Source organism: Boleophthalmus pectinirostris, unplaced genomic scaffold (assembly GCF_026225935.1).
Source record: "Boleophthalmus pectinirostris isolate CB_2022bp ecotype Guang Dong unplaced genomic scaffold, ASM2622593v1 HiC_scaffold_9, whole genome shotgun sequence".
NCBI lineage: Eukaryota > Metazoa > Chordata > Actinopteri > Gobiiformes > Gobiidae > Boleophthalmus > Boleophthalmus pectinirostris.
The window spans coordinates 27,403,749-27,429,335 of NW_026571541.1; the positions used below are offsets into that span (position 1 = coordinate 27,403,749).

The 25,587-nt window shown below is 37.6% G+C and overlaps 1 protein-coding gene across 4 annotated transcripts in view; it reads right to left on the reverse strand.

Annotated features, from left to right (window-relative positions):
• kcnab1a (potassium voltage-gated channel subfamily A regulatory beta subunit 1a) overlaps nt 1-25,587 on the reverse strand; it is a 199,240-nt gene that overhangs the window by 114,184 nt on the left and 59,469 nt on the right. For 2 of the 4 annotated variants that reach the window (XM_055148018.1, XM_055148017.1), the window contains exon 1: nt 21,064-21,272. The exons of the other annotated variants lie outside the window; for them this stretch is intronic. In XM_055148018.1, coding sequence (XP_055003993.1) covers nt 21,064-21,272 — 209 coding nt within the window. Of the gene's footprint in view, nt 1-21,063; nt 21,273-25,587 lie in introns of those variants that run through there. 4 annotated transcript variants of the gene reach the window in all.

Below are 25,587 nucleotides of genomic sequence, written 5' to 3' on the forward strand. Positions count from 1 at the left end.
CTATTAAAACATCTATGCATACGTTTTTTGTAATTATTATATACACTTGGTCACCTTAAGAAAATAAAAAGAAAAGTGACAGTCTCCAAATTGGGATTTTGTATAATCGTGATAATCGCAAACAAAGATAATCACCATTTTATCACCAGAATATGCAGGAAAAGACAACTTACCCATGATATTTTGTTCTAAATCATTGATGTTTTCATTTACAAAAAAGTACATTACTTAAAATTACAATTATTCATATCCATAACATCTTAAAATTATGAGCAACTTTAGTAATTATCGTGATGTAATCGTTAATCGCAGTTGTTTTGGTCTTCATAACAGCCACAGTAGATTTCATTACAGTCCCTTGCATATCTCTAACACACTGTTACATGATCATAGGTTTTATTAGGGGCTACAGAATTACTGAGAGCACAGACGTTCAAGCCATGAGTCACTGCGCAGCCATCACCATCAGGCCGCAGTGAATGGAGCACATTAAGAAACAAGAGGATGACAGTCAGGGCTGGGAGGTAACTCAATACTTGTACCAAACTTACGTCAGAAGACCAATTTAACTGTATTCTGGTAGTTACTTTTTAATTTGGTGGTATTCAGAACTTTCTTTTTTACTTTCCTGAAATTAAAGGAATACATTTGGCTTCAAATTGTGCAGAATAAGTGAGGAAAACAGAAAATACTGCTCTTGTGGTGGGTGCATGAGCAATTTTCCTAGTCAAATAAATGCAGAAATAAACACGTTTTAATCTTACGTCCTATACTATACACTATTACACTATAATATCATGAAAGTCAGTGTGAATCATCTAATGGAGTACAATTTAAAGCAGGTATTCAGTATTCTGTAATCGCTGAATCCCATCACTGAGAATATGGCTGTTTACATAGGCTACTTTTACTTATGCTGTAAATCAATGTGTGCTCACAACCACTCCAATTCCTCCAAATCTCTGAATCATTTGCCTGGGATCCCAAACACACACTTTTTTACTTTACAAAAATATGAGTTTATTTTTTGGTGAACATCTCAGAGTTCAGATGGGTGTGATTGACTAGCCTAATTCATCAGCCTGTTTCATTTTGTGGAAACCGTCTCACAGCGTTAGGATTTGTTCACTCGACGGTAGGCGGGTACTTTTTTTTAAATTTAACCAATCGCTGCTATTTGGTCGTGACGTATGTAATGCCCCGTTAATGTGGCTAACTGGTATATTAAGCTTTTCCCAAATCCCGTAGGAAGAAGGACAATAACTTCTTTCCCCTTCATAAAATTCACCAAACATTGTCTTTGTTCCAATCCTCTATCTCAGGAATCATTGCCAACACAGAATGTCTGGCTCTTCGCTGATTGACTGGTGCCCGAACTCGCACTTCCAGGGTTTTTGCAAACCATCTAGTGTATTCCGATTCCTGACCTAGTTGCTGGAGAGAAATGAAATTGAGCGGAGGCACTAGGTGACGCCAGCCTGGCTAGTGACTGACAGCTGGATTAGACAATCAGGGACACGCATGGTTCACCCGTATCGGAAAAAGTAAAGGAAAGAATATCACAGGGGACTGAAAAACATCACAGATTTCTGCAGTGAAGCACTAAACTCTGTTCATCTGAGGTGAGAGAAATCTGTTTTTTTTTTTTCTGTGACCAATGAGCTGACTACATGATCACGTTTGGTTGGGCTTGAGGCGCAACAGAGTGTGGGGACCAGATTGTTATCCATCTGTATAAAAAGTACAGAGAGATCAATCTGGATTTGCCAGGCAACTGAATCACAATAATTTACCATAAAATGCTCCACTCATATTTCTAATGGGCAGAAAATCAGCATACGTGCACATGTCGCCATGCAGAGACAACAGGTGATCATAATAACAGTGAAGAGCTCCAAAGTGGCGTATGAAACCCGACCGCACACGCCATGAAAAACCCACACTACATCCTCTCTCTCGGCTTCTGCTCTCATCCACATCTCCATGGCGACAGGAGTCAATTATATGGCCTTCATATGGATGCACTCACAAAGGGACTGGCTCTGCGCACTGGTGCACTTGTAACATCCACACAGAGCTTTGATGTGCACCACAAAAACACGCGTTAGTGTGAAAACAACTGGTCTCCCGTGTTGGACATTAGGGAACATAAAAGCTCACTCTTATTTGAATGAAGTGTGAGGAAATGTCAGGGTTAGAGGGGAGGTCAGGGTTAGAGAGGGTCCAATGTGGATTTTTAGAACAAGCTTACAACAACAAAAAAATGGTCAAATGGCCCATATTACACTATTTTCTGATCTGTCATGTTGTGTTTTGTTTCATTTACACATGTTTAACGCACAAACTCTGCATAATTAGACTGAGTTCTTCTTTCAAACAGAAAACACTCAACACACAACTGTTTTTTTAAACTCCATACACCTTCACTAGAATAATTTGGATCATTTCAGCCCTGGAATTGTGAGTCTTTGCTGTATTAAAGATAAAGATAAGCAATAACTAACATAAATGAACATTCACACAGACAGTGGCTCCCGCTTGTCTGCATCACTCAAGGAAAAACTAAAACACAAAAACACTTTTCATGCCAGTCCATCTTTTCCACAATCAGGGAATAATTTAGCTCCATAAAATGCTTATTTATAAAACTGTATTTATTAGGGATGTAACAATAACCGAAATATCATGATATCATAACGTTCTACAATAATATTGTGGATCATCACAATATATCAAATTGCAAGTGTGTTTGCTTAAATGAAGAGTTATGGTGCAGCAACAGCTAAAAAAGACAGAGGGAACTACAAAGACCATGATCCTTTGCTCCATTTCGGTGCAAACTACAAGAAGAAATAACACTTCTAAGCACTTTTAAGTCTTAGTTCTTTCCTTCTTAAGGCATTTTAAGAGGAAAAAGAAGCATATTAACAGTTTTGTTAGACTCCACAAAATATCTCAATAAATATCGTATTGCGAGATGTATATCGTGAAAATATCGTACCGAGAGATTTGGATGTTGTTACATTCCTCATCGTGAGCTTTCCCAACATATCGTGAGCTTTCCCACGATATCGCAATAAATATTGTACTGTGAGTTTTATACCATGACAATATCGTATCATAAGACTTGGATTATGGTTACACCGCTGATATTTATATAACTGTAAAAGGCAGCTGTTAACTTTAAAACTACTGCTTCATGACATCACAAGGTGGAACAGAGCATTTTGAGCTTTGGAGATGTAAACAGACTATTAATAAATGATTACTCAAACAAGTGTGACTGAAACAAAACACGACTCCAGGTATGTTTGTAAGGGGGTAACAACATTATGACATGGTTTAAAGCTCACAAGAGTCAATTTTGCGTAATATAGGATGTTTAAATGTTTAAATGCAATATCAGACCATTATCGATATCTTGGAAAACCCTTTGATATCACTGTTATTGGAACCGCTATATATAGCAATGAATGAACTGAATGAAGAGAATGTACAGCGTCATCTATCCATGAGTCATTTCATAATCAAAACAAATTAGGATCTTTCCCACAGCGTATGAATGGGAAAAAGTCCTGAAAAGTTGCATAAAACAAGAAGCTGAAATCCATGAATAGACAAACTGCGTTCAGGAGATAACGAATGTGATGTCAAAGCATATTTCTCACCGCTGCAGAGCTGTCACAGTTATGAGTCTGATCAGAGTGTGGTGGGACGGCCAAGGACATTGCCTGGGCTCACACACACACACACACACACACCGAGTATCTCCTGGAGCAGCTTAGACTGAACCAGAGAGTAAGGTTCTGTAGAGAGGGACCAGATGATACTGTCAACAATGTTAAAGATCCTAAATTACACAAAATTTACTTTAAGTCATGTTATCTTACCTCATTAAAAACCATCAAATATCCAGATTGTGTTTTGTTTTAGCTGCACATGTTTGAGTAATAATGCGTTATGAGGCTGTCTACTCAAAATGCTCTGTTTCACCTTGTGATGTCATGAAGCAGTAGTTTTCACGTTCAAGTTCACACCTTTTACCTCTCTGTTCATTTAGTTAATTCCAGGTCTGAAATCATCCAAATTATTCTACTGAAGGTGCATGGAGTTTAAAAACACAGTGGAGCAGTTCATGCAGAGGCGGCACTACCGTAAGGCAAAAGTAGGCGGCTGCTTAGGGCCCCAAACCTGGAGGGGCTCCTAACAGTTGCCCTCAGTGCCACTAATGACCGAGGCCTCAGAGCAATTTGATTTTCTTTCAAGATGACATTAAATGAGAGTAGTTTTAAACAATAATCATAAGAAAAATAAGAATAATCATATGTAATGAATGTAACCAAAAATGTAATTGTACTAGCAAAAAAATAAAACTACTTTCAGCTCTGGTTAGTAGGTGACCGAACTAATAAGACAAGTTTCCAATCCACCATAATTCAAATAAATAGAGATGGGCATGTCTCAAGAACAATGGGGAAAAACAGAACAGAAAACAACAAAAGAAAACAGTGCATTCTGAGAAAACAAGTTTGCCTAGGGCTCTCAAATTGCAAACTTCACCACTGACTTCATGTATCATGTTCAGTGTTTTCTGTTTGAGAGAAAAACTAAACCGAAATAGGTAGGTATAAGTTTGTACAAAAGATGTGCGAATGAAACAAAACCAATAATGTTTTTTTCTGAGGAAACAACATTATAACATTGATCAGAAAATAGCGTAATATGTGCCCTTTAAATGTCGTATTGTAGTAAATTAAATTGTAGTTTTAAGTTTGAAGTAGAACTAAACTAAATCAACAAAATACGGTGTTTTAGCATTGTTGTTTTGGGAGATTGGGTGTTTAGTCTTAGTCCAATCCAGATGGTCAGACAAGTACAGTAATACGACAAAGTGAATAAAAATCACACAATTCATTTAGTTTAGAGTTTAGTTTATTTCTTTTTAAAAAACTTTCAAAACACACTATTGGAAGTGTGTATTAGTCAGGATTTGAGCAACACTAATGGTATGTGAACTGAAAAAGCTGGTCCATCTCTCATAATTAAGTCATCTATTTTTGTAGGTATATGAAAGCACAAAGAAATTTAAAGCAGGACGTTCTCTTATGTATTAAAAAGTTCAAACTCCATCAGTGGGCTCATTCTCATTATCTTACAGCCTGCAGTCACTCATCTGTTAGCGTCATGCTGATCTTAGCAATGTCACTAATTTGCCTGAAGAAAGCTGCAGACACCTATTCCTAGATTTTAAAAAGAAAGTGAAAAAGAAGCAGCCAAAGAACATATTTTCTATGCACGTACATCCATTATTAGTTATAAACATGAAACACGAATGCAAATGGGTCCAAAATATGTCTCCTTAATACACCGAGATATTACCACCCACGTGTCAGTGCATTAACATCCAAAAATGCACTTTCACATTGGCCGGATGCTTTGTCAAAATCACCAAAGTCTCAACCATTTATGAGGCATTACATCACATTATCTTCTTTGTATATCATTTTAAGTGCTTCTTCTTGGGTGACTGCATACCAGAGCCAAGGGCAAGGTTCCAGAGTGACCAGCCAATTTGTGCGACTATTTTAAAAGCAAAAATTACTAATTTTTACGGAAGCCAGGAGGGCTCATAACAAACGCAAACGCCGCAACAAATACAAAAGTGACAAGACAACAAAACAAACCAAAAAAAGCCACAACGAACTAAAAAAAAAGCCACAACTCTATTTGAATGCAAATGCTGCAACAAATACAAATGCCACAGCACAAATGCAAACGCCATAACAAACCAGAAAGCCACAACGAAAGTGACAGCGGGACTCTATTTTCCGACAGACCAAATGAAGCGTTAAAGGATCAAGCGGGAAGTGAATGGGAAAAGTTGAAGAAGAACAACAATGTGAAAAGTAAAGGAACAGAGAAGTGAGCGAAGTTGGAAACGTAAGTAAAAGTAATTTATTGTTTTGTGGCCAGGATACAAGTCTGACCGTCGCTTGGTCCATCGGAAAATAGACTCAGAAAATAGAGTCCGTTGTGGCTTTTTGTTGTGTTGTCACATTTGCATTTGTGTTGTTGCATTTGTGTTTGCGTTATGAGCTCTCCCGCCTTCCGTACATTTCGGTTAAAGGTCCCATGTTACTATTTTCTGGTCTATGTTATAATGTTTTCTCATCAAAACCTGGAGTTGTATTTTGTTTCACCCTAACCCTGCATAATTAGGCTGACTTCTTCTCTCAAACAGAAAACACTCAACTTTTGATGTCATATGGTAATACGGGAAGTGGATAATTTCAGCCTTGCAATTGTGATTCTCTACTGCACAAAAGGTAAAAGGTAGCTGTTAACTTGAAAAATAACAGAGCATTTTGAACTTTGTAGATGTAGACAGAGTAATAAAAAATAATTATTCAAACATGTGTGAGTGTTTTTGATGAGGTACAAGCATTATGACACGGCTAAAAGCTCACAATAATCATTTTTGCATAATATAGGACCTTTAAAACTATACCCAAGTAAAACAAAATGTTTGATTTCATAAAGTTTGTCACATACCAGGGAAATGGTATAGGCACATTTTGGTTATAGGGTCAAAAATCAGTGATGGATTTTTTGTGTGTTGTTTTGTTTTGTTTCTTCACAATTATCATAACATTAAAATTTAATATTGCTGATAGAAAAATTGTGTTTCTGTGCTGTACCAGTTCCACACTGCAGCTCAGTCCTTCTTATCTTTGCTTACGTCCACAAAGGTATAATACTCCTTACAACAGGAATATAGCCAAAAACTAAAACTCGAACCTCACTCTTCCTTCTTTAACTCTCGGGCTACTTCAATTTATGCTAAAACCATGTCAAAAAATAGTTAATAATTGTAAAATCAGGATGTTTTTCAGGATGTATACTGTGACATTTTGCTTGTTATCTGTTATACTGGTGTATGTCTTAGCTTTCCCGTTTCTTAAAGCATTCCCCAAATATTCTGATCCATACTAAAGATCCACACTGACAGTAGTTATCTTATTCCTCATGCAATCAAATGAGGAATGTACCAAGACAGCTCGTTATCTCAGCCCACATCGGCACACTGGACCCTCCATAGGCCTGTTTTTAAATGTGCATATTCAACACCACATACACTATACATGCTGTGAGCTGCCTTCTCCGGCTATTTCACAGAACTGACTGATGCAATGTTGTATGAGAGACTTACAATCACAAATATTCTGAATAGTAAAAGGTAAATGGTCACGATTTTACTGTATATAGCGTTTTTCCATCTTCAAGGAACTCAAAGCGGTTTACATTACTCACCCATTCACACATTCATACACCAATGTACATAAACACTAGGGAAAAGGTGGGTTAAGTATTTTGCCCAAGGACACAATGACAGCGTTCATCTGTGGGAGCTCAACCAACAATGTTTATTTCAGGAGAGGGATTCAAAAAGGAATTTATGGTTAATAATCCAATGAGGTTCATTTGGTCTTATGATAATTTATGTTATTAGGTAGGGATGTAACAAAAAACAAAATATTGTGATATCATATTGTCAAAGTTCTTAACACACAGTATATTGATTTACAAGAATCTTTGCTTAAATGAAGAGTTATGGTGCAGCAATAGCTAAAAAAAAAAAAAAAAAAGACAGGGAACTACAAAGACCATGATCCTTTGCTCAATTTCAGTGCAGACCACAAGAAGAAATAACAGTTCTAAGCACTTTTAAGTCTTAGTTCTTTGGATTAAGTTTTGTCAAAGCATTTTAAGAGGAAAAAGTTGCATATTCACAGGTTGTAGCCTCCACAAAATATCACAATAAATATCTTACCATGAGATGTATATTGTGAAAATATCGTACCGAGAGATTTTGATATTGTTACATCCCTAATCAGGAGCCTCCACACCATATCATGAGCTGTCCCACGATATATCGCAATAAATATCGTACCGTGAGGTTCATACTGTGACAATATCGTATCATGAGACTTGGATATCGTTACACCTCTATTATTAGGTTCTTTTTTCAGACCAAGAGTTTGTTTTCATTCCTGACAGTTTCGACTGCTCACTAGCGCTCGTCCTCAGAGTAGTCTCGTTATGTTGTTGTGACGTGTGACCGGTCAGCTCATTTAAACAGGTTTTTGGAAACAGGGAGGGCATTCAGTACACGAAATAAGGAACATAGAAGAGAATGCGAGAAGGAAACAGCAAAGGTGAAACACGAGCAGCAAAACACAAAGCAGAACAGGAACAACTCAAATGGGCCATTTCTGACCACTGTAAAAGAGAAAACCACATTATGGACAGGGAAGGAGCGAACGTCATTGGGACAGAGGAAAAGAAACATTATCAATGGATTAAAGAGGCAATCAAAATACGAAAACGTGCCCACGGGACTATAAACTGCAGGACGAGGGTTTTTTTTACTCTCACACAATTGGGATACTGTAATGAGGAAGTCGGACTGTAGATGGCGCTGTCATCCTGCCTCCACCGGTAGGAAGACAATGATTAAAACCTGTTTAAATCAGCTGAACAAACACATCACAGCACCATCACGTGACCACTTTGAAGAAGAAAAGGAGCCTAATAACATGATTTATGGTTAATATCTCTGTAAATACTGAGCCTATCCTCATGAAACAGAAACTGGCAGTTCAAAGTCTTCTCTGACATGATATAAACGTCGGTGTTGTTGTTTTCAAAGTGGTTGCCATTATACAACCCCAAAGAAGCAGTTGTTGTCAGTTGAAAGAAATATAAACCCTAAGAAAAATATGGCAAGTTTAACAAGTAATGATGATGTTTGACATTTGTGGGACATAAGTTTGAATGTTTCTTTCAAAAACAGTAATTCTCCCATAGAGTTTCACAGGCCTTTGCCCTCCATCTGAAATTATGACATCGTGAAATTGTCGATAAAAGGAAATTGCTCTCGTGAATGAACTCCGGTTGCATTGACAGAGCAGCGGGACGCCAGACTCGATACAATGTGGAAAACTCAATGAGGAGAGCAGTTTTCTCTATAGACACAAGTCCATATAATCCAAGAGCTGAGCCGTGCATGTCAATGACGAGGTAAAGACCCGGCCTGCTGCTGCTGCCGCTGCTGCTGAGGTCAGAAACTGTTAAATATTTAAATGACTCGCCAAGGACACGTGCAAGAGTTTATAAGAGGTCAAATGAATGTTATAAAAGTCCTCATACAACAAGAGGGAGACCCGAGGAGTGAAGTAACTCAAAGAACACACATTGTACTTGAGTCTGTTATATAGTTATAATCTACGACACCCATGGATCATTATGTTGTCATCATCATTTCTACTCACTCTTTCTCTCTCTCTGTTTTTCTACTCTCTCTCCCTCTTTCTTCTTCTTTCTCTCTCTCTCTCTGCTCAATCGATCTCTCTCTTTTTCTACTTTCTCTCACTCTCTTTCTCTCTGCCTCTTCCTGCTCTCTCCTTCTAGTCTCTATCTCTTTCTCTCTTTCTACTCTCTCTCCCTCTTTCTTCTTCTTTCTCTCTCTCTATTCAGTCGTTCTTTCTCTTTTTCTACTCTCTCTCACTCTCTTTCTTTCTGTCGCTTTCTACTCCCTCTTTCTAGTCTCTCTCTTTCTCTATTTCTAGTCTCTCTCTCTCTTTTTTCTCTTTCTTCTTCTTTCTCTCTCTACTCAATCGATCATTCTTTTTCTACTTTCTCTCATCCTCTTTCTCTCTGTCTCTTTCTACTCTCTCTTTTTAGTCTCTCTCTCGTTCTACTCCTCTCACTTTTTCTCTCTCTCTCTTTTTCTACTCTCTCACTCTCTTTCTGTCGCTTTCTACTCCCTCTTTCTAGTCTCTTTCTTTCTTTTTACACCCCCCATTCTCTTACTCGTTATATTCTCTCTTTTTCTACTCTCTCTCGCTCTTTCTTTCTTTTTCTTTCTCTCTCTCTACTCAATCATTCTCTCTCTTTTTCTACTCTGTCTCACTCTCTTTCTCTCTGTCTCTTTCTACTCTCTCTTTTTGTCTCTTTCTCCTCCTCTCACTCTTTTTCTGTCTTTCTATACTCTGTTTTTCTACTCTCTCTTCCACTTTCTTCTTCTTTCTCTGTCTCTACTCAATCAATCTCTCTCTTTTTCTATTCTCTCTCACCCTCTTTCTCTCTTCTACTCCCTCTTTCTAGTCTCTCTCTTTCTCCTTCTATTCTCTCTGTTTTTCTGCTCTCTCAGTGGATCATTATGTTGTATTTTACACATTTTAAATCACAATATTCACCTAAAATGACTTAATAAAAGAAACAAATCCACCGACTTTCGCGTTAAAAACTCTGTTGACCAATAGGAACAGACATCACAGCAAAGCGTCGCCAACACCGATGGACAGCGAGCAGCCGATTTTTTTTTTTTTTTTCATTTGTATTTTTTTCATATGTATCACTGATTAAGAAAATAAAATGAGAGAACAAAGTAAGTACAGAGCAGTGGGTGTATGCCAATATCGGTGATCAACAAGATGGTGTCTTGAAAATAACTTATTTAAGATCACTCAAACATGCACAAATCACTCCAAATACAACTTTAATAGGGTAAATGGGAATGGAACACGGCTACAACTCAGTGAAAAGCTCTTAAAAAGTCAATTTGCAGAATAGGTCTGCTTTAATAAATAATAGCCATTAGTAGTGTTGTCATTATACTAAAACTCAATTTAAGAGTAAGGAATAGCCTCGAACACTCAATACTAGTTTTGATGCCACAGTGAGGATGTCATTTACACACTTAACGCTAAATTATATACATTTTTTATACCAAGTGGTTTAATTTCAATAGTACTTTTTGACAACCGTACTTGTTAGCGTTGATTGATTGGGTGAAATATAAAAAGAAATAAATGAATAAGAACAAAGAGTCTAGTGAGGAGCTGTTTAGCAATCGTTCAACAGATCCTAACATAGGACATATATTTAGTTTATTCGTGTATTTTTTTTTTATATTTTAACTGGGTCCAAATGTAGAAAGAAAGTGGTGTTTCTGGTTGAGTTAAGCCAAACAACCACAGAGCTGCTTAAAATATGAAAACTTTTTGCATTTCTGATACTAAAATGTAGTATATTTAAATGTATAATGACCCATCATGATGTCCATTTTATTCTGTTTTATTAAAATCACATACAAATGCCTTTCAGTGTTGATTACATAACATTACAGAGTCTTAATCATTCTCATTTTTTATTCAGAGGCTTGATCCCAGGATAATCATTGGCCATTAGAAACAACTAAAAGAATCTCCGTCTTGATTAAATACAGTTAATTTCCTAGCCCTGTGCTAAAATGGTTTCCCTCCTTCACTACATTTAGTCCAGAGCTCTGAAAATGCTTCAGCCTCATATTTTTTTCTACAAAAGTGATAAATTGTTAATGCTGTGACCCTTTGCGACCAGGCTGCTTGTGGCGTGCCTAGAAGAAAACTTGAGTTGTCGTGCAGAGTCAAAGCCACTCTGAGTTCACATTATAGCACAAACCAAAATATAATAATAACAGCTTCAAGTTTTGGATAAGATTAAAGGTGCATTGTGTAACTTTTCTGGTGGAGGGCCTGTCAGATACTTATGGTATTGCTTTGTCTCTAAATTAAACATTTTTATCTTCATGGAGACCAAACCAGGCCAAGTTTTTCTAAGTGTTTTTGTAATTGAATAAATGTAAAGTAGAGCTGTTTAATGCCATACTGTGGAACATTTCAGGCAGAGCAATGACATATCCATAGAAACAAGCAGGTTACGGACCCCCAACCAAAAAAAAATTATGATTACATATGTTCATTTAGTTTTAGTGGTTTTTATTCTGATTTCACTGTATATAGTACTTGGATTTTTGAACAAGATTAAAGGTGCATTGTGTAACTTTTCTGGTGGAGGACTCATCAAATACTTTTCTCCATGGAGATGTTATCGCTTTGTTTGGAATTAAACCTTTCTATCTTTCTACTTTACATTGATTCAATTACAAAAGGCCTGTTTTTCTAGGTATTTTTGTAATTGAATAAATGTAAAGTAGAGCTGTTTAATGCCACACCTTGGAACATTTCAGGCAGAGCAATGACATATCCATAGAAACAAGCAGTTGACAGACCCAGAAACAAAAAAATTATGATTACATTTGCGCAATATTTTCTTTTATTTCACCATGCAAATTCTATTCTTCATCTTGCTCTGTCTCTCTTTCTACTCTCTTCTCTTTCTAGTCTCTATTTCTTTCTCTATCCCTTTCTACTCACTCGCACTCTTTCTCTTTCTTTCTTTCTATTCTCTCTCTTTCTACTCACACTTTCTACTCTCTCAAATTCAAATAAATATTCAGTCACACTCTTTGTTCATTTAGTTTCAGTGATTGTTATTCTGATTTTATTTTATATAATAATAACTGCATTTTTGGACAAGATTAAAGGCGCATTGTGTAACTTTTCTGGTGGAGGACCTGTCAAATACTTATGTTATGGCTTTGTCTGAATTTAAAGCTTTCTATTTTCACGGAGACCAAACCAGGACAAGTTACAGGTCAGATCAGAATGGCTGTTTTTCTCTCTACTTCACATTTATTCAATTACAAAAAAATATGCCAGTTTTTCTAGGTGTTTTTGTAATCGAGTAAATGTAAAGTAGAGCTGTTTAATGCCATACTGTGGAACATTTCAGGCAGAGCAATGACACATCCATAGAAACAAGCAGGTGACGGACCCCTGACCAAAAAAAATATGATTACATTTGCACAATATTTTCTTTTATTTTACCATGCAAATTCCAAACACACAACAACAATTTCTATTTTTCATCTTGCCCTGTCTCTCTTTCTACTCATTCTCAAATAAATATTTAATCACACTCTTTGTTCATTTCGTTTTGGTGATTTTTATTCTCCGTTCCAGCATAGTAGTAGGGGTATTATGAATCACTTATTAAATGATTAAATGATGATTGCCCACTTTGCAGTTGGCCAATTGTGACCATTCAAATCACACTTTTTCCAAACTGTGATATCTGAACAGCAATCTCTTTCTCTCTTTCTCTTTCTGTTCTCACTCTCTTTCTACTCTTTGGCGATTTGTATTCTCCATCCCAAATATTTAGCATTATTAATCTGTTTTTAAATAGTCTAAGTAATTACCCACTTTGTATTTGGTGACTTGTGACCATTAACATTTTTCTCTCCTGCTTTGTCTCTCTTTCCATTGTCTCCTTCAATCTCTCTCTCTTTATTTCTACTCGTTCTCGCTTTCTATCTGCTCTTTCTCTCTCTAAAACTGAAATAAATATTCATATTAATCAGTTTCTGGCATAACAGAATAATGTTTCCTCAGACTCATTGCTCAAATGAAGCAGGTTTGTAATGAGATGTCTTGTCATTTTATTGTTATTAAATGATCTGAGTAATGGCTCGCTTTGCACTTGGCCACTTGTCACTATTCAGATGTCGATTTTTCACTCTTTTCCTGCTCTCTCTCTCTCTCTCTTTCTAGTCACTTTCTCTTTCTAATCTGTATTTATCTTCCTTTCTCTCTCCTTCTACGTCTTTCTTTCTGTTCTCTCACTCATTCTCTCTCTTTCTGTTCTCTGTTTTACTACTGTCTCTCCTGTTTTCTTCTTTTTCTCACTCTCTATCAATAGATCCCTCTCTTTTTCTAATCTCTCTCGCTGTCTTTTTCTCTCTCTTTCTACTCACTCTTTCTACTCTCTCACTGTTTCTCTCTTTCTATTCTCTCTCTTTTTCTACTCTCTTTCCCTATTTCTTCTTTTTTCTCTCTATACTCTATCGACCTCTCTTTTTCTACTCTCTCTCTCATTGTCTCTCTCTTTCTATTTCGTCTCTTTTTCTACTCTCCTGTCTTTCTTCTTCTTTTTCTCTCTCTCTGCTCTCTCTCTTTTTCTATTCTTTCACGCTTTTTTCTTCTTTCTCTACTTAATCGTTCTCTTTTTCTGCTCTCTCTCACTCTCTTTCTATTCTCTCTCTTTTTCTACTCTCTTTCCCTATTTCTTCTTTTTTCTCTCTATACTCTATCGACCTCTCTTTTTCTACTCTCTCTCATTGTCTCTCTCTTTCTATTCTCACTCTTTTTTCTCTCTCTCTCCCTCTTTCTTCTTCTTTTTCTCTCTCTCTGCTCTCTCTCTCTCTCTTTCTATTCTTTCACGCTTTTTTCTTCTTTCTCTACTTAATCGTTCTCTTTTTCTGCTCTCTCTCACTCTTTCTTTCTCTCTCTTTGTATTCTCTCTCTTTTTCTACTCTCTCTCCCTCTTTCTTCTTCTTTCTCTCTCTACTCAATCGATCTCTCTCTTTCTCCCTCTCACTCTCTTTCTCTATGTCTCTACTCCCTCTTTCTAGTCTCTCACTCTCTTTCTCTCTCTCTTTCTATACTCTCTGTTTTTCTACTTTCTCTCTCTCTCACTACTCAATCGATCTCTTACCTTTTCTACTCTCTCTCTTTCTATTCTTTCTTTTTCTACTCTCTCTCCAACTTTCTTCTTCTTTTTCTCTTTCTACTTAATTGTTCTCTGTTTTCTACTCTCTACTCTTCTACTCTCTCTCTCGTTTCTCATTCCCTTTCTCTCTCTCTGTCTCTCCCTCCCTCCTCCCTCCCTCCCTCTCTCCTGTCATTCTTTTATGCCATTGTTTGCCCGGCGCACATGCAGGAGAAACTCAAGAGCAGCCATTGTGAGGAGTTATTTTCACTATCTGCCTACTGAACTTTTAATGACAGTGTGACAGGACAGCTGCGCCGCCGCTGTGCTGTGGCATCAGCACACAAACACACACACAAACACACACTCAGCACACAAACACACACACAAACACACGCTCATGTACAGTTTGTATAGCCGACGTCTAACGTTACCAAAGCCTGTGTACTCACTTCTGTTTCTAAACTGTAGCTGTAAAATCTGGAACTTTTCTGGGGGAGCGTCCACCGCTCGTCTCCACCGCTTTGTCTCGCATGTTCCATAGTCTGACATTAAACATTTATAACTTTGTCTATTTATTCAGTTACAGATGCTTCTATTGCTCAATTATACTTTAAAGAGCTCATATTTCACTATTTTCTAATCTACAGTGTGTTGTTTTCCTCATTCAAACAGACCTGGAGTAGTGTTTTCTTTCATTCACACATGTTTAACACACAAACCCTCTTTTCTCAAACGGGAAACCCTCTGTTCCACCTTTTGACATCATTTGGTAATACAAAGTGTGCTCCACTGTGTTTTTAAGGTCCATATAACTTCACTAGAATCATCTGGATTAGGGATGAGCATTCGATAAAATTTTCTTAATCGAATGTCGGGAGAATTAATGATAGATTTTTTATTAATCATTCATCTTTTTATATTATCATCATTATTAGTACTATTATTAATCTGCATAAATAAACTCAACTTTACAACATATAAACCACTATAGAGCCACATCAGCCAGTTTGAGATTATAATGTGTTTAATGCAGATTTGAGCGCATTTGTTTACGTCTTACAGAAATGAAACTTAAAACCACATGGCTCATTTGCATAAACTGTAAGCGCTTCTGTCGGACTAAAGGACATTAAAGGTTCTCCTTGTGACAGAGGGATGTTGATGATGCTGATGGTGAGTCTGTTCTGTGTGTATATCGCTTTGGAGATGGTTCTTGTTTTCAGAGATCATACAAGTGCAGATTGTACGTGTGCAGGTTTAGCCAAAACGTGGGACTGTGAAGCCGCAACTCCAGTGTTTGAGCTCTCAGAAACAGCCTCGTCTCCTTTTGCTACCCACAGCAACCTACATTCGGTTTGTTGGTTAAAAATGAACATGATCGACGAAATTCTTAATGGCCATTTATTGATTAGTCGACTAATCTTGCCCATCCCTAATTTGGTTACCTTCAGTCAGTCACTTTCCAATCTCTACTGAGCAAAAAAAAGGCAACAGTTAACTTGAAAACCACCGCTACATGACATTGCAAGGTGGAACAGAGCATTTAGAGCTTTGGAGATGTAGACAGACTAATAATAAAAGGTTACTAGTCAAATATGTGTGAAGGAAGCAAAACACAGCTATGTTTCTGATCAGGTAACAACATTCTAACATGGCCTAAATTTATATCGATGTATATAAAATAATGTTTTGTGTGTATTTTTGCATTTAAGTAGATGGTAAATTAAGTTGAGATTATTAATTTGACTATAGCAAAAAAAATAAATAGAAATTTGAGTATGTTGCAAATTTGCAGCAACTAGAAACAATTGCTTGCCAAACGTTCTTAGGAAGATTCTGCATGTGCACGAACCGGCCGTGGGGGAATGCTGCCGCTGTCTCGACTTATATCGTGACCCAAACAGTTTGTCTCATATTTGTGACAGACGACGTAAGGGGTTAAAGCTCTCAAGAGTCAACTTTGTGTAATATAGGACTTTTAATGTCGTACTTTCTAGGCAAAGCATTAATCTCTCCATGAAGACAAGGAAGTGTCGGATCCACCACTAGAAAAGACACACGGTGCTCCTTTAACCCTAGAGTATACAAAAGAAGTTATGGCTGTGTGCTCTCTATATCCTATTAAGAAGTGTCCCAATCGATCGTTCTATTGTTCAAGCAAGAGACTGATACAGTATAGAGTGGAGAAGAAGTGCAAATTCAGCATTGACAATTCACTTTCACCTGTCATCACAGCCTCCTATAGCTTTGCATCTCAACCACAGACAGCCAGGCGCTGTTCCAAATAGGAAGTGAGCATGGGTGCACTTCTGGCTCCATCAACTCCAGCTCAAATTTACTTTGTACTAAAAAAACATCGCCCCATGCTCCGCAACTGCTGCTGCCAGGCTTCTCATTTTGGTCTTAAAATCTTCTTATTAACCTGCTCTACTTGATCCTGGTGTTTTTATGTCACAATTTTGTCCATAAATCTATTCCTATTCCCAATATGGAACTCGGCAAGCCCCAGTGAGCTTCATTTGACTGGAGCTGAACGCTATAGGTGACGTCACACTCCTTTAGTCCACGTCTTTATACAGTCTATCACTGCTTGAGCAATTAATAATGATCAAAATGTACCCCCTACCTTCAGCACCGCACCAAAAGTCACCTCAGCCAATCAAATCAAAAGTCACATAGTGCAGCTTTAACTATTCTAACCTAATCTATCTCTAATCTGAGTGCCCTTTGTTTGACAGGGACTACATACACTTAAATGGCAGTGAATTCCTCCCACGGCTCTTTTGGACTGGCTTTAGGAGTGAGGTCTGGCGTGTCTTGTGTAACAGAGCTGACGCAGAGAGGGGCTTTAATTTTCTCATCTTCTCCATAAGACTATTTACATTTAGCCTGTCACTTCTCCTCCGCACAGACACTCCACAGGTCCCACAAGATGTTTGAAACCAAGTCGGGCCACCATATTTTATGTATGAAATATGTAAACGGCAAAGACAGTGCTGTGTTCAAACTAACTAAAACATTCTACGAGAGTTATTTCCTCTCTCCTCCAAACCCAGATTTAGGCGCTGACACATCAATCACAAATATTTAATTCTGAAATGATTAAGTTCACTGTCTGTCGTCTCCATGGAGATGTTTTTGCTTTGCCTGAAATATTCCACATCATGCCATTAGATTGTGGCGCTACAAGTTACATGTCAGATCTGTGGAGAGGTAGTAAGAAAATGAGTTTAGAGCAACAAAAATAACTGTAAATGAACATGTAAGGTAGACTAGTTTAATGTCATACTGCACAACATTCAACATATTTATGGACACCCTCCAGAAAAGTGTATTGCTCATGCACCAATGCCGGCAAAATTAACTTCCAGACAACAACTTGTGTACAAACATTTAATTCTGTCAACTGGACAAAAGTTTTACATTTCACCACACATCCAAGTAGCTTCTTCAGTTCTGCCACTGCTTTAAATACCTGTCTGAAAGAAGAAGCTAACCGGACTGAAATTAACACACTCTAGTTCAGACACCTCAAACTCAGGCCCGGGGGCCAAATTTGGCCCACGATATAATTATATTTGGCCCACAAGATCATATAAAATACATATTAGAGCTGGCCCGCCGACTACATTATTTATTTAAAATTTTGATTTTATTTTATATTTTGCTTGTTCTGGATTCAATCTTTAAGCAAACCTATTATTAAACATTTATTTTGATAAGAAAAGGTTTAACATTACATATCTCAAAAGAAGAGAAAACATGCAGATGTTGTTGAGATTTTTCAATAAAAATTTAGTTTGGCCCATGACTTAGTCCCAGTTTTAGTCCCTGTGGCCTTCTGTGAATTTGAGTTTGACACCCCCGCCCTAGTCTTTCTATTAATTAAGTTTATTATTTAAGTTGTACCAGTTCAAACCTTAAGGAAGTTCAATGGAATTAACTAATACCAGATACTCTTCCCTACAAACAACTAGGGTGAGTAAGTTTCAGTGTTAGCTCGTCACTTCGAACAGACAGGCAGTGATTTACCAGAACTCTGTCATAAGTGAAGAAGACATTTGATGAGTGGCAGTCAGTCTCTGTTTCTCTTTCTACTCTCTCTTTCTCTTTCTTTGTACTCTGTTGATTACAGTAAGTAATTGTTATTAGTTTTTTGTTTTGTTTTGCTTTGTTTTGTTTGTTTTAGTAGTAGTTTATTCGGTCATATTGCAGCACTACAAAACAAAATAAAACAAAACATAGATTACAACCCCATGGATCATGACCGAAAGGGTTTAGACTGAAGAAAAAGTACTTATAACGCCTAACCCTATTAAACAATGATTTCCAAGAAAAACAGCATATGAACAGTAAGCATTTACAACTTCATTTGCGATTTACTTTCTAGTTAAGTAGTACAGTTCACACTTTAGGATAGTTCAATGACATTAACTAATAATAGATACTTCTTACTGTAAACAACTAGCCTGCATTTTAGTCTAGTTAGTTACATTTTCTTTCGTCACAACATAAACTGTACCAAAACAACTTCATATGCATTATTGTCCCAGATGACTAAGATGCATTCTCTCTGCAATTCATCAGCGACAAGATAATGAAGCAAAGTACACTGTGTTACAAAATAGTGTTAAAGCGGCGAGCTGGCTGAGGGGGCAGGCATCTGTTCTGGCTGCCTTTTGAACACCTCTCCTGGGACCTGTACCAGGCAGGTCCCAGTGGGAGCGGGCCAATCCAGGACATGAGGACATGACGGGGGTATGTGGTCTACTGGCCTGGGAATGTGAAATGGGTCCCATGCGTCTGCCCAAAATTTCCATAGAAAAGATAAAGGAGTGCCAAGACTGCATGGGAAAAGTTCTCACAGCCACACAATGAAATCTGGCATGGATTAAAGTGAGTTAACATTGGATATAAATACTACACTTTGTTATTTTTTGTCTTTCTATGTCACTGTTCTTATTATTTTATTGTTTTGAATTAAATACATGAAAAAAGAAAACAAAAATGTAGTTAAAGAGTTATTAAAATGTTATGTAAATGTTATGAAATGATTATTATTAGTAGTTTTTTTTTTTTTTTTATCCTCTAGTTTTCTATTTATTTATTTACTGCTATTGCATCCCACATGATGAAATAACTCAGTTCCCTTTCTGAAAACAATTTTGTGTTTCTTTCCCAGACCACTTGTTTTCAAAGTTTTCTCTTGATTAAAGTAAGGCTAGGAGTAACAAAAATACGCAGTATTTTGGAAAACTGCATTATATAATCATCACACTCCATATGTTCAGGTAAAATGTCACTGCTATATTCGGTATATGTGAAAAAATATATGTAATAACCTTACCAGATGGTGCTGATTTACCTGTCGTGTATAAAACCTGTAAATATCTAAAAGCCAGTTACTCAAAAAAAAAAAAAAAAATAAAAAGATGACTCTTTGAATATTGTGCAAAAGTGTTGTTTGATTTTTGACAGAGCACAAAACACAGAGCATTTTCTTGGGTAACAGACAGCCCTGGAGTCCACACTCGATTTATTTCAGCGAGATCTTGTGCATGACGTAAAAGTGGAAGTGGCTTTGAAATGGGGAGTACAAAACATGCCAGCGCTCAGCAGGAGTCCCTCTGATGGTGCCCGCAAGAAATGTGATGGCAACTAAAGTGAGTGAATTCAGTCATCCGTATCAAGACTCCAGATGTCAAGAAAATGCCCCAAAACGTCTCAAAAGCACGAAAATCAATCAATGTCTGTGATGAAAGCTTAAGATTTTCTAAAGTTTCTTATCATGAGTGTATGTGTCTCTTGCTCTAGCATTTTTCAAGTTACAGTGTAAAAAGATTTAAATAAAGACAAGTCATCTAAAAAAAATGGCCAAAAAAAGTCCCAAAGAGATCCACTGTTTTGCCAAAATGGACACAAATCCTTAATTAAATAGTCCACGCTTTAAGTGAGTTTATATGTGCATAATGTAACTTTTTCAGCATTTTTCAACATTTTTCACTGAGCCTTCACCATGGACATGAGCAAGTGATGCCACCTGGCTGATTTACAGGTCAGATCTGTGGAGTGGCAACCCCGCTCACTGTAATAATGCATGTTTTTCAAGGTATTTGAGCAAGAAAATACCTTTAATGATATACAGTAGATGCCAGAAAGACAGGTTTAATGCACTAGTGTGGAACACTCCAGGCCTCTTTAAGAAAACAACCTGGTAGTGGACCCTCCAGGAGAAAAGTTACATAGTGCACTATACTAAATACAAGTAATGACACTAGATTCTCGATACCAGAAGTCAAAACATAGTATTTTTTTCTTTAGCTTGTTATTTTCAGTACCACTTTATAATAACTACAACTAATTAGCCTTGATAAAGCGCGACTAAAGGCTTAATTCATAAAGAACAAATGGTTTAAGAATGATCCAGGCTTAGTAACTCCTCAACACACATGAATCATAACTTAATTACGTAGTTACTAAGCCTAATCCATTCTGAATAAACTATTAGTCAAGTATTTGTTCATTCAAGTCTTTCTTCGTGCTTTGTTAAGACAAATTCAACTATAACTAAACTTTCTATGAGAACAACCAATATCTGAATGATGACAAAGTGCCTTCTCCCACCTGTACTTCATTCCTGTGTGCTTGCCGGTGGACTCTTTGAGCGAGATGTGCCGGGGGGTGAAAGAGCCAAAGCTCCTGGCGATGATGGCCACCGTTCTGAACTTTGCCCGGGCTTGGTTCACCACGTTGGGACTGGTAGCACTTTGTTTGCCATGATCCCCGTTCCCTCTCTTCAAATTATGGTCCGTACAGGCTATAGACACCTGCATGTTGACTTTTTAAATTCTTAAAATCTTCAATTCAGAATCCTTGTTTAGGTCTTCTTTTAGTTGTGGAGTTGCGCACCTGTCTGCATCGCCTTCAAAGCAAGTTTCAAAGCCAATTCTGTAAACTGTTCGTCCATTCACAAGAAGTCTTCCATTGTCAAGAAGAATTAAAGAATTGTCCTTGGTCTGGTAGCTCCTGCTTGTGAAACTGAGCGTGCAGAGTTTGGCAGACGGGCTACGGAAAGGCAAAAACGGGAGAGATGCCGAACGGAGGAGAGAAAGAGAAGAGCGCTGTGGAGCTGCACTGTTGTGACTGAGGCGCACTGGTCAGGCTGAGCGGAGAGATGGAGAGAGCGAGCGCGCAGAGAGAGAGAAAAAGAGAGAGCGAGAGAGGAGGAGGAGGGTCAGGCGATAAGAGGAGACAGTAGGGAGTCAGCATGGTGCATCGTCACACTTAACACTTAGCCTCTTCTGTCAATTCTGCCTGTTTTTCAGCTATTTTACATCCTCTCCCGTTCTCTTCTTTGCTGGTATTTTCTGTCTGCTTGCGTGTAGGTGCACTGATGTAGGAGCACATTAAAGAACCATTCAGGCACTCATGTACCGGTGTGTTCAGGCGCTAGAGGCACGCTAAGTGAAATGTAGTGTGTTGCCCAAGGGTAGAACGACAGCAGGTATTGAACCAACCAACAACAATTCTCATAATTCAAAAATGGCTTGCTATGAGTTATATTTAGATGAACAATACTTTCTGAAGTAACATTACTCTTCCCATGTGAGTAAGTCTTCAAATAACAAAATCTGTCATGTTAAATGATTCATATGCTGCTTGGTATGCTTAGTAAAGAACCAGCATTACTTTAAAATAATACTTACTAGTATTTTGTTGAGTACTCTTTACTATAAATTATTTAGTACAGTGGTCCATCGTTTATCTCGGGGGTTACGTTCTAAAAATAACCCGCAATAAGCGAAATCCGCAAAGTAGTCAGCTTTATTTCTTACAATGATTATATCTGTTTTAAGGCCATAAAATAAGACAGTTACAACCCTTTTTGCATCCTGCTTAAAACTTATTTCTGCTGTTGTCCTTATGTTATTTTCCTCCTTCTTTATGTAACAAAATGAGGATTAATTTATTCCGTAATGGAGCCCTACAGCTGCGTAACTTCTACCTTCCTTCAGCGTGTCCAAAAGTCCAACTTTTTGTGCGATGGTTTGCATCTTCCTCTGCCTTTTGGGTGCGACCACAGGAGCCTTTGTCAGAGCAGAACATTTCGTCGACATTGTAGGTTTTGTCGGGAGAAAACTTGCAAACAGACAGCACTTCAGAATCACACTGCTAGAGATCGAACATTTATGTAAATTTGGAAAGCTGAACACATTCTGTACTGTACAGGAGACACGGCAAGGAGGGTCAGGGCGCTGGGGGAGGAACACAATGCAAAAAAGCAAGGCCGTGAAAGGTGAACTGCATTATAGTGAGTGACGACTGTATTTTAAGTCATTTTGTCAAGTATTCATAGGTTTCAGAATAAGACTTGTCACTATTCGAAGTATATAATGTCTACTTTTCAATTGTTAATCACTATGGCATTTTTCATCAGCCTGAAACCAGCTCTGTTCATTGCTCTTAGTTCAAGATATTCTGCACTTAAATCAGGCAGGTTGTCTTTGAGCTGCATCTTATAGTCTCAGAGGAACAATTTCAGCCTTTGTTCTTCTTTACTTTATATTGGCACAGAACAGATGCTCTTATATCTTCACATTATATTACACTGTGTAATTGGCAGTTTAGAGACAGCACATTTGGAGTACTCTTTTCAGTTCGATTCAATAAAGATTCTTCACGCCTGTTCACATTTACTGATAACATTCCTTTGCCCCAAAATCCCAGAGCACACTAAATGTACATACAACCCCCAAAGGCATCAGCAAATCAAAGCTGAGTGAGAGAGATGGTTTGGAGGGGGAGGGGTGCAGGAGCGAGAAAGCAGTGTGTCGAAGAAGCATAAAGAAGAGTAAAAACTAAGGCTATGACAACAAGAAATGCAATGTTAAATCAGTTTTTATTCAGTGTTGGTATTTAAGTAAAGTGATTTTTTTTTTTATTATTTTTGCCTTTTTCAAACCATTCCACCGGCTTAAAATCTGCAGTTCACTGTCTTCAAAATAATATTTATGACTTTAGGCCAAAGGTGGACTGCTGACTGTGGTCCCGAGTTAGACTGTCTAATGAAACCTTTTCTAATATGGGCCACTCCAGGACGAATGCGGTTTTGATTAATCAACAAACACTACTACTAAAATAAAACATCTGGGCTAGTTTTTGAGTAGGGTTGATGATATTGTGATTTTTCTCATTTAGCAGTAATATAGCAAAAACTATCCTTGCTGTAATCTGTTATCTCATTTAAGTTTTTCGTATCCCTACACCTTCACCAAACTTGTTTTAATCACATCAGAGATCTAATTTCCTCCATTCCTCTGATCAGTATTTTGGAAGATACAGTTTTAGTTTCATATAAACTGCCTAATTTTTCAGTGCTCAAGTTATCTTCTCAGTTGGCGTATTGAAATTACAAGTTATTTTTAAGTCACAAACATAATTTTAGGTTTCACAAAAAAACACCTATGCCAAGATGTCCAATCAATCAAAGGTATTTTATACATGACCTGGCTGTGCTCCCAGATATGAGGTTGTTCAGTGTCGATTGATTATTAATTACAAAAACACTGGACATGATACCCTACTTGTTAATGATGTTATTATTTGGTGTTTTGATTTTTTTAGATAACTATCCAATCAGCAAGCAGAATGCACCTCACATGACTCTCCCATTTGGGTTGCCAAATTCAATGCTGAAATTCAGTTAGTTTAAAACTAAAACTTAAAGCTCTTAATGATCTGAATAGTCTCTACCAAACCCCAGCAACTCTAGACAATTAGTAAACAGTGTTCGTGCAGGTTCTTTGTGGCCTGTTCATATACTAAGAATGTGAAAAACGTGTATGTGTCTTCTATATGCAGGATAAAGCACAAGAAAACTAGCCTAATTCATCAATCGGTTTAACTTCGTGGAAACTGTCTGACCTCGCAGCATTAGGATTAATTCACACAATGGTAGGCGGGTACTTTTTTTAATTTAACCAATCGCTGCTGTTTGGTGTGTAATGCACCAAATCCCGTAGGAAGAAGGGCAATAACGTCTTTCCCCTTGAGAAAATTCACCAAACATTCTCTTTGTTCCGGCTTTAAATCCTCATTCTCGTGAATTGTTGCCAACACAGAATGTACGTCTTCGTCTACATCCATCTCGACCACTTTGTTTACTGTTGTGCTTTACCACAAAAGGAACCCAGACAGGCGCTTGAGTTTGACGTCATGGCTTCACAGCTCTTCACTGATTGGCTGATGCGTGGTCTACAACTTCAGTGGTTCTTGCAAACCATCTAGTGTATTCCGATTCCTGACCTAGTCGCTGGAGAGAAATGAAATTGCGGTGGCGCCAGCCTGGCTACAGGAACTCAGGTTTAGTTGTGATTGTCGTACTAGTTAAAGTACAGGCTACATTCCCTCCCTTTTCAAGAAACTCCCGTGCTCGTCGTGTATAATATAAGATCTACAATTTGAACCTTTACTGTACTGTATTTAGTAAAATGCAGATAAAGTAGTGAATGGTGTTTTTGCATTCAGTAGTCTGACTATGCGGGTGTCAGGAGGAGGTGAGCATGTGGAGCTGCAGGCTAACTCTTTATCACTCTTCATGCACTCAGATGAGCACATGTGATGATGCAAATGTCAGCACTGCGCTCTTCTGCTGCCTCAAAATAGCACAGCAAGCATTTTGTAATGTACCGTTTGTTTTGAAAATCATTCCGAGAGATAAGTAGAGGTTTGATCTGCCGCGGGTGTTCAGTGTGAGCAGTGTTCAGCATTTGTATTACTGAAAAAAAAAAATGTTTCAGGAGTAAAAACACTGAAAGGTGATTGTAGGTGTCTGTGACTCAAAAAAATTGAACTGAGAACTGAAAGCTAAGTCAGAGTATTGGTATCAGACTGAAGAAAAAAACACACACACAAAAAACTATCTTTGCGTTATTTGGCCTTTCCTTTTTTGTTTTTTTTTTGTTTGTTTGTTTTTTCTCCCCCTACTGGCTTCCTCAGGACTGTGTTGCAGATGTGGGTACAAGCTGGATCACAGTCACATCGTTCTCTGGCCCCTTCCAAGTCTGATTTATAGATATTGTACTGAATAAATCAAATTTGATAAATTAAATGCCTATTGCCATTGTAAATGTATCATGTTGATGCCTT